The sequence below is a fragment of the Phaethon aethereus genome (assembly GCF_964289735.1).
Source record: "Phaethon aethereus genome assembly, chromosome: 12".
Taxonomy (NCBI): Eukaryota; Metazoa; Chordata; class Aves; order Phaethontiformes; family Phaethontidae; genus Phaethon; species Phaethon aethereus.
In genome coordinates this window covers 7,630,384-7,651,627 of record NC_138588.1, presented here as the reverse complement: position 1 = coordinate 7,651,627, position 21,244 = coordinate 7,630,384, and the positions used below count along the sequence as shown (strand labels likewise).

The window sequence follows — 21,244 nt, the reverse complement described above, 5'->3', positions numbered from 1 at the left end:
GATTTGTCCTTAGGCTGGCAAAGGAGCTACTGGAAGCACACAAAGCATCATCCACCGCCTAATTCTTGTAACGCAGTAGCTCATTTTGATACTTCAAGTTACAACAGATCAGCTCAGATGAGAATCTGTTTCTTACAAGGGGAAATTATTTCCCTTAAATTCATAATACAGTCAATAGCAATTGACAGGATAATCACCCCATCCCATCCTTCAGAACAGGTAAGTATTTTGTCCTTTGAGTGACCGCTGAATCTCCATTTAGCTACATCTTCAGCTAAAAAAAGCTGCTCCCATAAATTTACAACCAGAAGTTCTTTCTTTTATTATGTACAGAGGTAAAAGTTTAGATTTCAGCGGCACTGTTAAGTATATATATTTAAAGTTTAAGGCTGATGATAAAGACAGTGTAAGAAAGAAGCAGATTACCCCAGTAATTATATAAAATGCAGCAGTCATTTGACTCTGCAACAGTAAGCTTTTATGTAGGTAAAGTCTTTCAGGATATAGAGAATTTTCACACACAATGAAAATTTAGGAGGTATTCTGACAGTTTATATTTCCATTCCATTTTCTTTAATTTCTCATCTAAAACCATCTTATCCTGTTGAGATTTTTTTTTTTTTTTAATGTGATTTCCTTTGAAAGCTTTGCTAAAACATCCTACTTAATTTTGGCAGCAGATGTAATCACATCATTTCTCTTTCTGGATTTTACGCCTCCATACATTACCACAACTCCTGAAAAAGTAAAGAAAAAATTAAAAAACTGGTTTTGTTTTCACATTAGCCTCAACTGAATTATGGTTACCCCAGCCCCGATGAACTTAATCTGAAGTCCTCCGGGGACCATATGAAACTCCAGGGTCTTGGGACAAGGCTGAGAGAAGAGCCTCCAAGCCCAGAGGGGAAGCAGAGGAGGTTCAAGGCCGGCTGGCGGCGGGGTTCGGCACGCTCCCGAGTGAACCAGCCCTTCCTTCATCCACCCGAGATGTCCCCCGAGGAGCAGCTGTGCTCGGGGGGACCTGCAACACGTCTTGCGCTGCTGGGACAAACGAAAGATGCTCAAAGCTGGAAGTGAAGGACAAGATTTTGGCTAAAAGCTGAGTTTCCTTGCAGAGCACTCGCTAAGTGCCCAGGCTAGGATGTTTAAACATGGGCTGGTCTCCCACACGCTCTCTTGTTCATGGCTAATCCTGTAGCGAGGTCAAATAACGCCAGCTCTGAGTCACCACAACCATCTCCAAGGCAACTGGGCTAATATACAGTATAAACACACGATTACAGACTCACTGTCAACTGCAGGAAGGAGGAGGAGGAGGAGGAAGAGCTGGGCTGAAATAAGTCATGCTCTTATTGAAATCAGAGTAGTCAGTGCTGAAGCAACACTGGACAAACGCATCTGTGTCAGAGGAGGGTACGAAAAAATTGTTTTTTCCCATTTTGCTTCTCCCCAGCACTGCCTTAACCAGTAAAGTCTTTTTTTTTCCCTCAGGTTGTTTCTCCAAAACGAGGTACGAACACAGAACAGCGCGTTATCCAAACAGTTCCTTACATCTGAGATGACATCCCTTCTCTCACGCTGCGGCCCCGGGTAGTGCTGCCTGGCAGGAATGAGACCACCTTTCTGTCAGATCCATTAAGTCTTTGTCCAATACCTGCTGCATTTTGGGACAGCACCTAGCCCTACGTAGCATCCCATGCCACGGATTGACTCTACCGAGTTAAAAAGAAAAAAAAAAAAAAGCAAGCCCATTATAACTAAAGGAACAATTGAGAGCAATTCCGTCCTTACCCTTTGACTCACCAGCGGAGTCAGATTTCCCACTAACAGCGACAAAAGGAGCCCCAGGGAGCCCTCCCCAGTGACTCAGTTACGTTCGGGCCCCGTCACCCCGGGTACAGCCCGGCAGCCACCGCCCCAGCCGCGTCCACCACCGCGCCGAGGCCGCCAGGGCCAGCGGCCATAGGCAAGCATGGCTCCCGCCCGGAAATGCCATCAGCTCCGCCGGCTCCCGCGCGGGCCGAAGGGGAACACTGAAGCTTTTCAGTCCCTTTCTTGGCGACGCAGCCGCGGTCCCGAGGGGGGGGTGAGGTCATCGCAAGCGGGGCTGGCAGAGCCCCGCGCCCGCCACACAAAAGCGGGGAAGGAGTCACCCCCTCTTCTCCCTCCTCTGGGAGAAAATAAGCACTAATCTAATTGATTGCACAGGGCTCCAGTCCTCAGTAACCGTAAAAAGACTTCTCTTCCCAAGCCAACTGAGCAACCTGAACAGCACAAAAAGAGGAGGAAATGAAAAATACGGTGGCCAACTTTCAGCTACTCATCATCGGGAGGAAAAACTCCTTAGCCCAGATTTTACTTCACATGCACCCCTCATAAAACAACACTTAGGAGAGAGATCGAAAAGCAAACCCAAGAAACACACTCGATCACTTCAGCTATACTGCGTATAGTGAGAATGTCAGGCGTTTTCTCACACTGGTATCAACGCGCTGCATAGCAACAAGTCAGAATGAAAGGTTAATGGTAAGGACCGCAGCCTGGAACACGCTCATTCCCACGGTCCCGAAGTCACCAACGGAAAATGTCATGCCGATCTGTTTTGTTTTATTAACGGCACGAAGGCTTAAAAGGAGTAGTGGGCTTTAATGTGAAAACCCACCCCATCTGGACTGGCTGTGCTAGAGGGATGGCACCAAGCACCATTCGCTTGCCTGCCACTGCAGGAGTTTCAGAAACTCTGTGTTGGCTCTGATCTGCAGGCTTTAGGGGAAAAGGGTTGTATTTCACCAGGACTACAGCAATGAACCTCACCGACTTAAGCAGATCCTAAGTTTAGCTAGGACATATGGGGCTGTACACTCCTTGGACAATAGCATCTCTACCTTGCAAATGCGTCTTCCATTATCTTGCTTGCATTTAAAAGCTTTTTACTATGTGTAAATACAACTGTGTGTTTTCTACAATAGAATCATATAGTTACACATTATATAGTTGCAATCCCAGAGTCATAGAATTCTAGGGAAATCAAGCGAGATATTTTTAAAAGGCAAAAGCAGCCATCGAAACGACACTTTCTACTCTCTGTGAATGTGTGACTAAAAAGACAATGAACAGAACAGCATTACATTTAAGTCTACTCGAATTAACCAAATTTCACAGACTGATACACTAATGTGCAAAGAAAGGCAATTGTTTACCAGGAGAAATCGTCTCCAGACTCCCAGGATTAATCTTTCTCGTGCTTGTGCAGTGTTGGACAGTTGACCCAGTGAAGACCAAGTAAAAAACTACATCATCCTCAACTTTATCTTCCTCGGTCAGCTGCACTGTAATGACAGAGTCACCCTAGGGAAAAGGAACAAAAAAAGTAAGGGTTAGATTCATACTTGCAAGAACTGCATTATTTAAAATAAAACTTGTCTACCTCCAAGGCTCCTGCTTCCCATTCATACACTCCTTTCACACAACTCGGGGCCCATCCTAATTTTCAGAAATGCAAGTCATCCTTAGCATGCCTCTTAGCATCACAGCCAGCCAGCCAGCCAGAAAATATGTTGAGCGCAGCTCTGGGAAGAGATACGTAGAAATCTCAAGGATATATTCAAAATAGCAACTTAATATGGTGAAATCACGCCAAGTCTGACAAACATAAGCACACATCCCACACAGGGTTGGGTTTGGTTTTGGGGTTTTTTTGGTGTTTTTTTTTGGTTGGAGTTTTTGTTTGTTTGTTTTTGGGTTTTGTTTCTTTTTTTTTTTTTTTTTAACACACACACACGCGCATGCACACATATCCCCCCACATACACATAGCTAAAACAGAGTTGGGATAGTGGCCTGGTCTTCATAAATTTAAAGAAACTCCCCAATTCTTGCTTGAGCATCCAAGCTAGCCACTGTGTTGACAGCTGCAGTGTAACCGACTCAATCACCGAATGCATCTCTCATCTGCCATCCATAAACACGCAAAGATACGGAAGGTTCACATCCACTGAGATTTCTTCCACCTTCCTTACAAAAAAAGAGTAACTGTGGCTGTACAGACGGCGGTAGCTCTTCTCTCTCAGCATCTATAAGCTCACGCCTTGATGAAAAGCTCTGTACATCATCAAAACCAGCAGCTCTTCAAGCCCTGAAATCTGTTGTGATCTGTTGGATGAATGTTGCTGCTTAGTTTTAGGAAGGCTTTATTTCCATATCTCAGTATATTCTATCATTTTGCTCATCTTTGCTACCAGGAAAAATTATATCCATAAAGGGCACACATGTTATCATATTTAACCCAGCACAGGACACAGTAAATACACCTGAATTTCACACACCTGCACGGACAACAGGAGCAATAACCACTAACTTCAGCCTTCCATGGGAAAGGGAAAGCGAGGAAAGAAGATGGCTTGCAGTTACTACAGCACTAATGAAGCATGTTCGTTTGATCTCACCGTACACCATTTATGTGCCCGAAGAATCGTATCAACTACAAGACACTGAGAACAACAGACTGTGCAGTGACCTTCTGCCCCTTTTCTAAGATCAAAACCAGTTGGATGCCCCAGTTTTCCACTGCAGCTGCAGTAGCCAGCTCTGCCACCACCCCATTGAGCGTATGGTTAAGGCTGCAAATCTGGAAAAGATTTTTTTTTATCATTATTACTATTTTTGCAGATTATGTAATTCCAATTTGCATATCCAATAGAATATGCATGTCATTTAATTTAAAACCTTCTCCTTAAGATCACTCAGTTCATCCCTTCCCTTTGTCAAATGTAACTACTGTGGAGAAGTCCAAGTCTTCCAAGCCCCTCTGCAGACCCATGCCGCGGTCAGCATCCCTTCCCACGCCCCGCCTCACATCCACCCCATCCTCCCTCACCTCAGCCCCTTTTACACCCCACCACAGCTTCTTTCCCCCAAGTTCATGTCCGGTTCTCCTCGTCTGATATCTCTTGCCCGGGGCAGGACTTCACCTTGTTTTGATAGAAACAAGGTTTTGCAGTGCAGTATACAACCAGCCCCTGCTCTTAAAAACAGCTCTATGGGTCAGTCTTACAACACACAGAAAAGAAAACCATGAATTCAGAAAAGATAAACGGAGCAGCAAGTCTAGTTTACATTTCCAGGGGTTGCAGAGGTACAAATGTACATTTTAGGAAGGTCTCACACGATAATATCAGACCAGACCTCCAGCTGGGGAGAAAGCACCCATGTAGCAAAAGGATATATTGGATATAGTCAGTGTTAAAATAAAAACAGGTGCAAAAAGAAATAAATCAAGCTTTAAATTCAAGCATGACCAGTTTACATGTTGAGTTGAAAACAAAATATGCCATTTCAAGCAAACGGATCCAGTTTTGAGCGGATGTTCAAAACAACAAAAGCTGAAGCTTTAACCTACAAACGCTTTGTGCCTTGGCTTTTATATCCGTCTTCGTTCAAACTGTTCCTCCCTTAAGGCATAAACGTACAAAGTACTTAAATGGACTTAAAATGCAGGTGACATTTCAGAATGCTCGTGAACAGGGCTGATTGTTTAAAGTGCTATCTACTAAAGGAGATTTTTCTTTTACTTAACTCAGAAATCAAGTACAGCTAGTCCAATTCCTGTGTAAGAAAAGCAAATCCGCATAGAGCGCACACGACAAGACACCTGTCTATCTACGTGAAACAGTCACTTCCACACCAAGGAAAAGCAAGTTAATCTGCGGAGTTATTTGCAAAAGCTATTTTGTAGATTTAGGATTGACAAAAGATGTGTAAATACATGCAAAAAATCCTGAACACCAAAGGTTCCACATAACCTGAAATCTAAGCTGGAGCTTAAAAAAAGATAGCTGAACTTCTCATATAGATACCTGAACATTAGGTGTGCAGCAGTCTGACCTAATTTCGAAGGTGGCCCTGCTTTGGTGGGTGGTTAGACCAGAGGAACTCCCACAGTCCTATCCAACCAAAATGATTCCATTTATATTTTAATTCAGTTTACCTTAGTTCATGTTTAAGTCTAAGGGAAGCACAAATTATCATCAGCTGATATCAATTGAAAAGGCTTTTCAGCTGTGCCCAAGCAGCAATTTACAGTGGGATGGTCCCCACCACCCTGCTCCCTCCTCCTCCTCTTCTGGAGGACCCTCCAGCAAAAGACTGAAGGGGAACACCCAGTAGCCTTAATATGATAACCGAGCAATTTATTTTTTTCTTTAATTGAAACCTTGAGTCATCTTCAGCAAGATCAACAGCAAGCCACTTAACTGTTGTGTGCTTCAGTTTTCTTACAGGTGTCTTCTGAGCTACCTTGCAGCTGTACAGTGCATGGCACAGCTCACCATGCGTGACGTGATCCGAGATCTCCGAAGGAAAAGAGCAAACACTAAATAAGAAAGACCGTCCTCCTTCAACGCACATCTCTACTTCCCAGTTATTAACAATTTCGTTGTCCACTGCCAATTTTAATTTGATATTTAAAAGTTATATTGAACCAATGTATTTATGTGAAAAGGAAATAACGCACAGAACAAACTCCTCTCTTTCAAACATTTTTGGAGCTAAAGAAAATCAGTTACAAATGCAGCCACATTCCTCCAACCCACATAGAAGCCTTTCCAACAGCACTATTGCATTCAGCCTCCAAAAACATTTTAATTGAAGTATGTTTACCTTTATTCATTTAATATTGTCCAAAAAATGTCATCTGTTCAGTATCACTGCCACACAAGGTGGTTATTATAACCCCGCTTTCATCCCGAACGGCTAGAAAAGGGAGGCCAGCCTGCCAATATCCCTTCGGTGAAAGTACAGACAGATCAAAGCCGTCCCCTGGAATGCTCCAACAAATAAGAATAATTTAGTTTCAAAACTAGTTTGGATTGACTAATATTTACTTGGCTTAAAGCCCATTGGAAATGAAAACATTCCATTTTGGTCCATTCACGAAAGAGGTCACCCTCTCCCTCGTCGGGAGCTGAAAATCTCTGGTTTCAGATAACTGTAATGGGATGTAAAGAAGGCGGATGTAGCTCTTCTCTCTAAATATATTCCCTTCCTCAAACAGACGGGAGAAAGCAGAAGGTCTGCCTCACCAAGGGACAGGTTTAAAGCCCTGGCCTTGGGCTTTAAACTCCGATAAAACAATTCAGAAAGGGCTTTACGTCTCTGAGCCTTTGGCTTAGTTAAGGCAGCAGAAATACAATTACCTCCAAAAAGGCCCAAACGCTGTCACTAGGTCTAAAAACCAAAGCCAGACAGACAACGTGCCCGTTTGTCAGCATATTTTATTGGCTTTAGGACAACTCCACCTTTTCAGGTGTTTGTTTTTCCAATGCTGCAGTTATAAAGGCACGTGGATTGTGTAGGCAAAGTACAAGCCACTCTGAGTAACCGCTTCTTCCCTCTCAGATGTGGTTTCTGTGCCTTTTAAAGTGAATGATTTACCTTGAGGTGATTTTTTTTTTTTTTTTAATAGATGACTCTAGCAGTTTTTGGAAGTGACAATGAAGAGAACAAAATCTTTAAGCTCAAAAGAATTAAGATCACAATGTTATTAGCTGAAAAATACTATCCACCTTCCAAAAAGAAGTAATTGAAAAACATGCAAAGACATCTTTTCCACTTCAGGCTCTGGAAACCTGTCTGGTTTTGGGGAATCAGTCACAGAAGATCCTTTACAGTGGGACAGCAAGGACAGCCCTAGCAAATGCAGCATTCAAGACCTCCAGTTGAAAACCATGAGTTTAGCTGGCAAGGGAGGAGTTTTTCCTGAGGGGTATCAGCTCTTAACAGCAACAGGTACATTTCTCTACAATGGACTATGTTGGTCAACAAATTTTAAAGTTAAAAAAAAAAAAAAAAGGCAAGCTGTATTTTTTATAGCTGAAGCATGTGATTTCTAAGTTGGTTTTCCCCTCCGTAGTTCATATTGGGAATTTTGAAGTACGTTATCTCAGCCACTAGCCACCCACTCTGACCTCCCCATACACACGTGCAGTCTAAAAATACTTATGAAAATAAAGTGTGTGTTAGATAGCAACGCTCAAGCACTCAAGCATTACTTTAGCATTTTTCTTTTAATAATAAAACATTAACAACTACTAATCCTGAATTTGTTCTACACAGAAAAGCAAAATTGCTGCTGATGACCATTGCCATCTCCAGCTGTTTTTTCACGGAGGCAAAGCCTGGCCAGTGATGGGAAGTCCATGTGTTAGATGGCTTAAAGATTCACATACAGGGAGAGAAACCTTCCTCACTATATATTTCTTTCTAAAGAGCTGTTGTAGATGTCGGCATGATGATGCTTTAATGAAGAGGCTGGATTAGATGAGTAAACGTAACCTGCCACTCTAACAGGTTTTGTTTTGCCTCCACTATTCATAACATGAATCAGATCCATGTTGGGTCACTGCTTATTGCATTATTTTTGGACGCAAAAGGAGAAATAAGCTTTTGAAACAGTTGGGATTTTTTTCCCCTTTGGGAAGCTCTAAATAGCTCCTAAGAGAGCTGCGCTGTACCCAGGAGGACAGCACAAAATAACAGATGTGTTTTCTTTCTCCTCCTTCAAGGAATTCAGGCCCATTGGTACCTTTATTTGTTCATTTTTAGATGGACTTGCTGTTACTCCAGCTATTGCTCGACACAGAGTACACAGGATCGGGCTGTAATTACAGCAGGAGGCAAGTCCTTCCACATCCCTGTGCTTCCAGTTTCCCCATCAATGAAAAGGGAATCGTGGTTCAAATGCACCAAATATTTTTCATCCAAATGGCTTTTCAAGGAAAAGCTGGCTTTTCAATCATATTACGTTTTCTTTGGAAAGTGTGCAGGACCGACAATAATTAAGTTAGACAAAATCAAAGAGAAAGTTGAGACAATTCCACCTCAAATTGAGAACTGCAGAATACTGTGAAAGCAGCTGGAAGATGGAAAAAGCAACTACAAGGCAGCTTTAGAAAACACAGCAGAAACCATCCCGCAAGAAAAACAGCAAAATATAATTGTTTAGATGCTCAATGATCCATCCCCACCATCCTCTGCCAGTATTATTAGGTCAATGGCTAAACTTCTCCTCCCAGCGTCTCTGCCTCGGTTGAGTATCCTGGAAGATCCCTCCCATTCAATGTTACTTGGGGTTGGTGCAAACATGTGCGTAAGCCCCTGAAGAACCACCTCAGGAAAGGACACACACAACACATGGACACACAGACACATCTGGACAGAACAAAACCCGGCGCAGCCGCACAAGCTCCTGACTGCAAAAGGAGATGGGAGTTTGGGCAACTATTTTTACAGCAAACATGACAGCGCTCTCGTCTCCTGCAACAACCCTGCAGGTTGAGAAAGGCTTGGATCTCAGTTCTCCCAAGTCTGACTAAGTGCTCCGGCTGGTCAGCCGCAACGCAGACACCGAGCGCTATCACCGTTAGCTCATAAAACCAAGGGATGCTCTTCTTCCACAGCAAGAAAATAACCTATATCCTAACTTTTCCGGGCTGCTATCCCCAGGTTAACAGAAGCAGCTGAGCAGCTCATCCCAGGGGGGTGGAACCTGGGAATGGGTCCTACCTACAAAACATATAGCTGAGTCCCCTTCCCCCTCTGCCTTAGCATAGGGTGAGTTTGTGAGCGCACCTCATTCAGCCCTGACTGCATTTTCCTTCTTGGGAACACTATTAAGGCCTGGACGTTGCTTCCTGGTACTTCGCTCCCAGATGCTGCAGAGATGCTATTTGAAACATCCATCCCCTTTTGCGGATGCAGCCATTTACCCCACGAGCTCCCAGCACACGTATATAAAAGGAAGGGACCAGGGGACGAGGTCGGGGTATCTGTTACAGCGAGATAACAGTAGTCACTACAGACATCCTCCATTTCGCCAGTACGTATTGACTCGGAAGAGCACTTAGGAGAAAAATCACGTCAAAGGCAGTTTATTCTGCAGAACTCCAGCCCCCAGAAACAAAGGTAGGGCTGTAAAATCTGTCTGAACATGAGCAGCTCTAGAAATCCCTCCTCGCCTGGAGATATCCCCCTTGATAAAGACAGTGACCGGGGTCAGGAGCGTGGAGAAAGATGGATGTCGTTCGGCTGGAGCGTTGCAACCTCCTGCAGACAAAACCTCCAGGGAGAGACTCCAGAAATAAATAGAATGGCAAGCTGCCAAGTTTGGGTAGCTTTGGGTCCCTTTTCATAGTCAACAACTTCAAACTCCTTGATCTTAAAGGAGCATGAAGCAGAGATTTTTTGTTTTGTTTTCTTAAAACAAATAATAATAATAATAATAATAAAAAAAATCACACAGGAAGACAAGAATGACTCCAATGGTTAAAAAAAAAAAATCTCTGAACCTAACTTTATTTCCTTTTTAAATTAACAGCCATGCTATTAGTTCTGCCAGTAAAAGGTTTCAGGTTAATGGCATGGATATCGAGCCACTCTGTGATGAGAAAGGCAGATTTTGCAAAGCGGTCTCTTGCCTTTAGGAAAATACAATTGCAGACCATAACATCTTGCCCACAGGCCACCAAAAGAGCAGAATGATGGTACATGTTTTTTTGCCAGCCCACGTAGCAACTCGAGGTGATACCTTCCACATTTCATTAACGCTGCACTGAGCCAAGCGATCTCCTCTTCCAATGCTAGCCACAAAGCCATGACTGAAACACTGACATATATGCAAAATAACTTTCTTCCCTCCACCACTTTCTTCCTCCAAAGTTGAGAAAGAATTTGGTCCAAAAATAAGTTTAGCTTAGCACACTGATGGATAAAAGATTGACGCAGGGCAAAGCAGGGAATACAGAGTCAAGAGACCATTTAGTTAAGATTCTTTGGGTAAAAGGAATATGTGGGAAAACATGGACATCTGTGATAAACAGCCCCGCACTGTTGCCTTCAGGCCCAAGCTGGCTCCCACAGACCCATCATCCTGAGTGCGACCGGTGCTGCAAACACAGCATGGACAGCCCTGACCGGCCTGTCTGCAGAGCCAGCATCATTACGGCTCATTTATTAATGCCATCTCACAGCCACACCACGTCCCAAGCCAGCTCAGGTGTCTAACCCTGCAGCAGGGTTTATTTGCAAAGAGATAAACGGCTTAAGGACAGCAAGGAGCAGACTTCCTACTCTGAACCAGCATGAGCAGCACAAACTCACGCAGAAATGGGTAGACTTGAAAAAATCCATTATTAGTAGCCCACATCCTTTGACAGAGCATGTCTCGGTCGGTCACCAAATCAGCTCAGAGATGAATTTTTATTGAGTGTCAAGAGACTATTATAGGTATTACACACATATTAATCCAGGCAGCTTGAAGGAGATTTCTACAGACTGCCAACAGAAAATCCATCAAAGTAACAGGATCTCGTTAGTGCTGAAAAAGACAGACGATTTATCTTTATGGATACATCTTCATGACATACCACTTCGCTGCACAGAGCCAGGCAAGTTATTAGATTAGGCTGTTAATAGCTAATTTAGCTGTATCATTGCCTTGGCATGGGGCTCCACATGCTTTGCAGCACTTGTGTTACCAACACTTGTTCAGAGCATGTTTAGTGCATCTGCTTGGTGCCAGCCTGTGCTATGCAGACAGCCTTCACAAAACTAAACAGCCAAGGTCGCTTCTAATAATTTTTAGCACACAGGAAGACGTGATAAAATTAACTGCAAAATGGCACAAAAAAAAAAAAATCAAAGGTAAGGAGAAAAATAGAAAGGATGAGAAAAGCGTCATTCAACCATTTGTGTTATATGCAAACATCTAGGGAAGAACTGCTATGATAATTTTATTGTTTGGGTGAAATTGGCATTATAGTGAAGAAAATACTGATTTATTTTTTTGTTTACTTGGGCAGTTTAGCATTAGCCAGACCATTCATTTCAAAACATTGTGTGCTTGCTGTCCTCGGTCACCGTAGCCTGTACTATCTGAAGAAACAACTACTGAGAGTAACCCCAAACCCCTTCCACCACAAGCCCCATCCCTAGAGCTCTCATACAGAGGAGGAGGAGGCATGGAGGAGCAGAAGCAGTAGCACACCGGGGGTTTGCCCTCTAAACTACGCAGGTCTCGACGTAATGCCACCACATGAACATGAAGGCAAGATGAAAGCCAGGGGGAATCTCCCTGTAGCAGAATACCCCCTCCAGTAGCACCCAGTCTCCACAACAAGTACGTATGTTACTAGCAGAAATTGTGGAAACCACCACGATCAGTTCCTACTAAACACACCCAGATTGATAGGAGTGTCTTGCTCTGGCCTCTACTGTTCTCCACTACACTGTTAGAGAACCGAACCAGGTAATTTTTATTACTAGCTGCTTGAGTGATTGATAGTATTTCCTGCTAATTACTCACGTAGCAGTAACAACAATATTGTAGTATTTGGGAGAAATACCAGGCAGTCTTAATGCATTCAGTGACTAACAGAAATTCAGCTATTCTCTTGGCACCAGAGAGGTGGAAAGAGTCACAATTCCTGGAAGATAAAGTACATATGATGACACACTATTTGAAACAATGTCCTATCGCTGGAGTATTTTCACAAATAGCCTTGACGTGTCTTAAAGGAAAAAAAAATAAATCAGGTTTGAACACTGACATCCAAAGGCATGAGATAGTAGAAGGATGGCGTCTTCCTGGTACTTCAGCCTCCTCTACAGTACAGCAAAACCTGCAAAGAGACAGAGCTCAGAGCGTGCTTCAGAGCACTCATTTTCCTGCCAGATGCAAAATACCCTCACCAGTCTTTAAATATTTCACAGCTACAATACTTGGAGCTACTGTAATGACTGAAGCGCTTTTTAAAGAGACATTTTTCTGCCATTAGAGAATAGAAACCATTATAATGGTTATCTTCCTGAAAAAGTACCCCCTGCAATCACAACTACCAGACAGATAAAACTTTTGCAATGCTTAGAAGAAACGCTTTGAAACGAAGATACAAACACAGGCAGCCCTGCAGCCACTGAAAGTGTGTCCTGCAAGAGAACTGCCACTTGATGGCAGTGCACAGCATCGATCTCTGCACAGAACAATCAATCACGGTTTATTTTATTTTCCACTTAAGCGCAATATGGCATTGCTTTATTGACCAAGGCGGAGGACGAGGTTTGCAGAGGCACGGCACGCAGAACAACCTCCAGAAGCCAACCGGAGGCACTGCGGGTGGAGTGCGGGAGATTTGGGAGGTTGTTTGAAAACACCGTGCCTTCATCAAATCGACTTCTTCATAACCACCGCTCTCACGTCAGCTTTGCTGTCAGAGCTGCCTCCGGTCTAACAAAATGACTGCCAGCACTTTGTTACAGAAAATAAAGTAGAGACATGTATCGTGATTGATAAGATGGGAAATTTGTTTGGTCATTCTAATAACAATATTTATAAAGTCTCTTTATACATACATTCCACAGAGGCAGAGTAGTTTAAGAGTATTCTCATCCTCTTGAACACCAAGTTCTGATCCCCGTTGCTCTTTCGTCTCGAGAGGAAGGGAGGCAGCAGTGTCAGCCAACACTGGGCATGGGATGCAATCTCTTTGCGTCTTTCCAGATATTAACCAGCTCATGGGGTATCACAAGAAAAAGAACCCTAAATTCAGAGCCTAAGAAGTACTTGTCATTTCACTCGGTTTTAATAAAACTCTTAGTGTAACAACGTCAAGATTCCTTTTGCAGTTTCAGAAAACAGACTAATAGCTCCCCGAAAGAGGGGATCGTGGTCTCCTCTGCTTTCCCACCCCCACCCTGTACCAGCTCCAGCATCTTTCTTCTGGAAGTCTTATTACTTAAACTTCACACGTGATGCTGCAAAGTACTGAGAGTTAAGAGCAGACTTTCAGACAAGCGTTTCAGTCTTTAAGCTACTCCATTTATTGTTTACCAGCATATTCATACCCACAAAACAGGATCACAGAAGGAAAGATCAAATAGATAATTACAGGCAGGAGTCTGTAACCCAAATCACCAGCATTTTTAGTTTCAGGTACTATGGAAGAAGCATTGAGAAGGGGCCTCTCAGCTGCAACTTAATAAATGGCTCATCCTGGAGGAAGGTGATGCTGATGGTCAGGAGTCCTCTCCTGACTTCTCCAGCCAAAGCTGCCTTCAGTAAATGCACAGAAGTGACCATTTCACAAGAAGCCCTATACTAACATTGCACAGATCTCACCAGCCAGCAAACACCTCACTTCAGGGGAGCAAGCCAAACAAATAGCCTCGTGATAACCCAACTGCAACCCAAAGTCTTCCTTTAGGTACCCAGGGATTGAGCAGCATCAGGCAGCTTGCCAGAGGACGGCGCAGAGCTCACATGGCAGCTGGCAGACGCCCGTTTCAATAGAAGGGATGACTTCTTGCATGATGTAGAACAGAATTTCGGAAGTGGAAGATGAAAAGAACCTGGATCAAGGACCTAAGTAAGAAAAACTTAAAAGATGAGGTCAAGCACAGTTTATTGAGGAAACTATTTTGCCTGCAGAATGAAAGCAGAACCAGACAAGTTTCAATGTGCTCCTCTCAAAAAAAAAAAAAAAAAAAAATCAGTTTATTCAGGCGCCCCAACCAACTTTCTTAAAACCAACCAAGAAGCAGGTTCTTCCACAAGCAACACAAGCAAGTATTTTATTTGTAAAAGGTGCTCAGAGGCCTTCTACTCATTCATAATTCAAAGACATTTTGAAGGTGGGGCAGAAAACTAGTTTGTCATTAAGAAGAAATCAAGTACCCAACAAATAAAAGACAAGAGGTTTATCAGACACTCTCACCACAGAGTTGAACTAAACATCAAGGCTGGTTTTCCTCTTGCCTAAGGACCTCGAAGAGAAAGTAAGACAGGGCTTCTGCACAGTGATTTTCGTGAGAAATCCCCACATCAAAAGCATGCGAGGTATGTTTTACTTTTTTTGCTGGACTGATCTCAGATATTCAGGCATCTCAGTGGCCTTTGTCACCACAGATGCCACTAAGCAAACAAATTCAGCGTTAGTAGAAAAGTAACTAAACCACGGCTGCCAACCTCATAACACTTTACTGTAGGATTATAAAGGTATTTCATTTTGTCCTTTTGTCCCTTTGGTAAAGATTTCTGAAGATCATTAATTATCTAGCACACAATAGTGCGTAAGTCCCACCTGAGATGATTTCAGCCACAGTAGCAACCCGGCTGCCAGGCAGGCACGTCTGCACAACACCTCACTGCACTCACAGACACTGGGAACCACGGCGCTTGGGACAGACACTGCTGCCACACGCCTCAAGCTCTCTGTATTGCAAACTTCTTTCTTTAACCCTTTAGTATTTATTCAAAAGAGGATTTTTTTTTTTCTTAAAACATGACCGTCAGAAGTTATCGTAATTGTTTTTCTCAGGAATACACAGTGCACCTCAGTAAGGCATCATTCTGTGCAAGATAATGTAACTGGGAGAAAAACATTACAAGCATTATCCTTTTCTTCTCATTTTAGATTAAAGCAGGACACACCAGGAAATCTACAGGAGCAGTTCATTCATTAACAGAAGAGAGGACCTACTGTACCCAACACCCAGGTTATATTAAGAGAGGGTCAATGCATTCTTTCTGAGGCTTTTGAAGTTCATACTTCATTAAGTCGCATGACATTTTGGCTTGGAAATGGGAGCTCTCATCTCTATCAAAACTCTCCTTGAGAAACTCTGCAGGTTTCACAGCTCCTAAGTGGCAGTTTATACAAGAGACTCCATCCACAGACCTGATTAAAGACCAAAGTCAATGGGAGCATTTTTATCAATTAAGTGTTTGCCGTCCCATGCAATCACCAGTTATGACACATTTAGGTTTGTCACTCCAAATAACGTAGGCACACCTTAGACAAACCAGGCAGAGGAGTGCTGTGATTTAAAACAAGTTTGTTCCTTTTAATCAAAAAGGAAAAAGGAAAAAAGTTTGCAGCAATACATCATCCTTCTCCAGCTGCTAATCTTTTCCATTTCACACCCACTGATCATTATCACCATGAAAAAACATTCCCGTCTTAAAGGCAGATCTAAGGTTGTAGCTTTGGTAGTAATCAAGAGATGGCAACACTTAATGCTTTCCAACTCGTCCCCTGCCTGTCACCCCCATCCTGTTCCAACACATTCATACCCAATGCTGCTCTCAGGTTATTAAAAAAAAAAAAACCCAAAAAACCCAACAACATCGATTTCAGAATGGCAGGAGATGCAAGTGGGTTAGAAGAACCATCAATAACATTACAAAGATCCTACAGTTAGCAGAGGCTGAAATCGGAAGCCATGCAGGTCACATTTGAAGTAAGATTTTTCAGGACATTGTATGCAGCTGAAGACCTGACCTTGATCATTTACTCATATGCCCTCTATATTTATTAAAGTTTAGTTACAAATAAGGACACAGCTTGTGATCCTTGATCTTTTTGTAATTAAATCTCCTGCTGAATACTCTGCTGGACTCTCAATTAATGATAACATTTATAAAAAGTTCAACACTTCACCTTTACAAAGCTCTTTCCCATTTTCTTTCTCTTGCCTGGATGTTACCAACAGTTGAGTTTAAGCTAAGTTACTAAGTTAAAGTATTTCACTTGTAAACAGAGAACTTAACAAAACACAACCATAAAAAGGTCACTTAGTAATAAACTTACACTATTTAGAGCAACGTTAATCCTTTTTTTCCTACCCACACACTCCTTGATGATCTGGGTATTCCCATAACACGTTGACAATAGCTAGGAAGTACCTTACAATACTGAAGTTAAAACTTTGACTTTCCTTGGTAGAGAGATACAACTTTTATATAAGGGTGACTATCAGAGAGGTCATTGCAAGTATTTAACAAAACCAAACAAAACTGAAGCTCCTGACTTCCCACCTCCCATCAACCAAAGACTTCTGCAGTTCTCCCATTCCACCCGAGCCCTGCCAGCAAATGGAATGATTCAGTCCTTCAACTTTGAGACCCTGGGCTTCCCAAGTGCACAATCTTCCCAAGCGTACAAAGCCCCAGGCAGATCAGAAATAAGGTTGGAAACACTGTCCTTCATCCACTGCACTGTGCCCAAAAGAATTCTCATATCGACTGGACAGCACTGAAACATGAGAGGGAGGTAGGTACAGCCAGTATTGGATTTAAGCCGGCATCTGTGCATCAATAGAGATGTTCCTCACCACGATTTGAGGCAGGCAACCAAAGGACTGTTCAGACACACAGACTTTTTTTGCACATCCTGTAGTAAAATGCACCTGAATAAATCAATTTTTCTAAGGACCTTGTATTATGGAGCCCCTTTTCCACAGAATATCCATAGTTGCACCAAAGACTATGTAACGTATGTTTTTATATTATACACATATAATGACACACTGGAAAGAAAACAACCCATGAGAACAGAAACAACAGAAAGCAGATACACTCAAGCCCAGTTGCTTTTTTAAACTTTGACTCATGCTAGTGATAATGCTGAGATAAAGCTCATTCTCTGTTAAAACCTTCCACATGCTATGTTGACTATTGTTCTGGAGATCACCTCCACATTAGAGTCGAGCGTGTATCACAAAGTTTAAGACCACTGCTGTAATAGGAAGAACCTGAACATTCATCATCACGGTTATGTGAACCAGAGAAGACCTTGTCAATGACTTCCCTGCTCTGCTACCCCACTTCTTCAGCTGGCAGCAAGACAGCAGCTCATGTCAGTACCCCATCGAGACACCTGAGGAAGGAGGAAGTGGGTTTGAACATCTTTATTTCAAATTCACACAATATTAAGCCACAGACTGCAAAGTAACACTGTCCTTTATAAAGGCAATTATCTGTTGACAGTAGTAGAGATGGGATAGCTGCTTGACCTACAGCCTGTTTAAGCACTGGCATCAATGGTATCACACCATGGTGAACCTTCCCCGGGCTATATTGAGGAACATTTCGCTGCCTTATCTCTGCTGGCATGAGCTCCTCTGCCCCATGACTGCGCTGCTATGAGCACCACACCAAGCTCTGGAGCCAGGAGAGCTCGTTGAACAAGGTGAAGGCCAGGTAACAAACAGCTCTGGGTGAGAGATACGATGCTCGCGGGGGGACCAACTGAATGAGCCAGCGGCTGGCTGTTTGCAGAGGAAAGGCTGAGCTTTTGTCCCAGCCCAAACCTGCAGCAATGTAATGCTTAGCTCCAGTCCTGGCAACCTCGATAACCAGTGTACAATCAAGCAATGCTTAAATGGGACAGACTTAATCACAAAAACACACCACTCGTTATTACTACAGGAGGTGTTTTCCATCTTACCTCTTCATCTTTACACTTAAAGGCCAGTAATCATTACAGGCTGGGATCTCCCAGTGATCACAAGCTCTGCAGAGGCAGGACAGCTAATGTTTACAGGAGAGGCAAATAAAAGTCCAAGCAGCCAAAAGAAGGTAGCAAGAATGAAGCAGGTGGTCTTCTCCCTATTTATGTATACCAACTTGAATAATACAATAATCTCTATCCCTCTATTAGTCCATATGTGGAAGTACCATCTTTTCTATCACCCAAAAAAACTATGGTCCCAAGTACACCAGACATCTCAGGTTCCCAGAACACTTTTCACAATTGTAAGGTATTAATCTGGGCAACCTGGTAATTATCAGAAAGGACAGAATGTGCTCTAGCTCTCTAATTGGCTTCCAAGAACTGCACTGGAGACATACTTTCTTGCTTTCTCCTCCCAAAAGGATCTCGGTAATGTTGCTGATGATAAAAACAACTACCAAATGGAGCCTTTCAGGATGAAGCTCATGCAAGATTTAAAGAATAAATCAATAAAATCACGTTATCTTGAATCTAAGCTATTGGTTCAAAAGTGGAAGTGTGTAAAGGATGCAAAGGCGTCCAGAACAAAAGGGCAAAACTTGGGGGAAGCAACTTTTCCTGAGATTAGACAAATGGAGGGAGATTCCCTGACATGTCTGTATTGCCTGTTATTTCCAGTCATTTACTTCACAGAGATGAAATTCATTAGGGAGGAATTCACGGGATACTGTTCTCAGTTGTTTGAAAACAAGCTCAAGGAGCCTGTAGGAGGAAAGCGGAGTTGACACCACTTTGAAGAGGGAACCTGGTGAGGTTTGGTATTCACCTACCAATAGCCAGGCCACTAGACTGTTATGTCTGTCTTTTGAAAAATAAAAATACCAAGAAAACACATTTTTCTTCATGTTCTTCTCACACCTAAGAACTCTCAGATGAGCTGAACTGTCAATTGACAATGTGTGGAAAACAACACTGATCTTAAAATGTACAAAGCATTTATACTGAGAGCAAACAGGAAGATTAAATAGTGAATTTTCAAGGTACTTGAGTTTCTCTTTTTGCTGCTCTTCCCCCTGCCAAGCTAACAAAATTTGTTTGTTTTAAAAGGGAGTTGATTTGTGTATACACCTGGCCAGGGGAGGAGGAGGAAGAGAGAAAAGGGAGTCACTGATGTATTAATAATTTTGTCATCAACTTATTTGCATTGCAAAGAAACACTATACTGAGTGCCATGTCATCATTATTTTACACCGGGCTACATTTGACCTCGGCCCAGTCCTCCTCACTATCACGTGGGGGTGAGGACTTTTAAGTATGCCACTCCAGTATTACATATTAAATACAAACCCACACAAAACAGTGGGAAAATAAATGAAGTCGGAAGATAAGACTGGGAAAACAAAGCCTCCAGATTAGTTAAGTCATACGCTGTTCAAAAGACGTAAGGATAATTTTATCCTTTATTCTACCATTCATGTGTTTCTACTGTAGCATCTACATCATATATTTGCACATAAGTTTCATTCTCTTTTAATGTGTCTTAAGTTTTTTCAAAGTCGATGAGCATTCAGTATACTTGCGATTTAACAAATTTCAGGCAATATTTAGTTTCACAGTAATACAGCATATGGTGGTGTACTCCGGAAAAGCCATTCTCCCAAAGTCAGGTCACACTACGCAGTGTTTTAATCTTGCTTCAAGCACAAGACTTAGTACAGTAAGTAGAAAATAAATTCCAATACAAACTTCCAGCTGGTAATTAAAAGTAGGCAAAATTTAAAAGGTTCCATGACATTATAGGTCAATACGATCCATTATTTACAGCACACAACACTTTCCAAGACACAGGTCTATCACCAGCTCTAACTGTTTCTCCTTCCTTCCCATTAAAAGCCACACTGGGAAGCAATTTTCCCTCCAAGTTTTCCATCCTTGCATCCAGCTCTACCCTTGTTAGCGAGGTCTGGGTAGGACCGTAAGCACGGCTTCATCAGCTAACCCTGCTCATGGCAAGGCAATATGGAAAGCAAACGGTTACAAACCTGGCTGGCAGCTTTGGCACAAACTTCACACGCATTCGAACACCCCCACAAATCCAGGTCTAATTTGACAGTCCCCATGTTCTGCAACAAAGCTGCTATTCAAGAGCGAGAGGAAGCTTGTTCGCTATTCACGTAGCCACCGAGGTTACAAGCTTCCCGGAGGCTGACGTAAACCGTTCCCCGCTGCAGCGCAGCCGAGCCCTTCGCTGCTTCCAGTTCCTCCCTGCCACGTTTAAACCTCCGACCGGAAAAATATTATCACAGTGGGCAAGCACTGCACACCGGGATGCCCTATTTTCCACACGAGCAATTTCTCCTTTACGGCCTCTCAACACGTCAAGTCGCAAGAGCGCAGCCATGTGCTCCAGCATGCTTTTGGGAGGAAAAAAGTAAAAGCAGGGGATGCCTGCACGGTGACAGCATTACAACATGTCTCAAAACGTCTTTAAAATTGTCTGCTGGAAAGACAGAGGAGCTCTTTGACTTACCTGAGCATTACCACCGAGCATTTGCAATTCAGTGAATACAAATAAGGTCTTTGGGGAGCAAAGAAAAAGAGGAGCAGCAAGTCCAGAAAGGCTGGAGGGCAATATTTTGTGTGAACAGCAAGAGAGGAAAAAACTGTTTAAATTTTGTACTCACATATAATGGAGCTTGCTGTGGATTAAGTTTCATGACCTCAGAACACTGAAACAAAAAAGAAAAGACAAATGTAAGACATTTTTGGTAAAATTTAAGCACTTCTTCATGAGCTGCAGAACTTTAAACTTCCAAAGCTGCATTAGCACCCCTACATTACTTTTTCCAAAAGTCACTTTTACACAACAACTTTCTATTTTCTCTTTCAGATCAAAAAGTATCTGTCACTTCCTTTTAATTTACGCTCACATTAAGCAAAGCCAACTCTAAAATGATTTGT

At 42.8% G+C, this 21,244-nt stretch overlaps 1 protein-coding gene across 1 annotated transcript in view; it reads right to left on the bottom strand.

Moving 5' to 3' along the window:
• AKAP13 (A-kinase anchoring protein 13) overlaps nt 1–21,000 on the bottom strand; it is a gene marked incomplete at both ends in the record, with an annotated part of 153,309 nt that extends 132,309 nt beyond the window's left edge. The window contains 2 exons of the mRNA XM_082005025.1: nt 3,201–3,348; nt 20,968–21,000. Of these exons, the coding sequence (XP_081861151.1) occupies nt 3,201–3,348; nt 20,968–21,000 (181 nt within the window). The remainder of the gene's footprint in view (nt 1–3,200; nt 3,349–20,967) is intronic.
• Nucleotides 21,001–21,244: the final 244 nt, after the last annotated feature.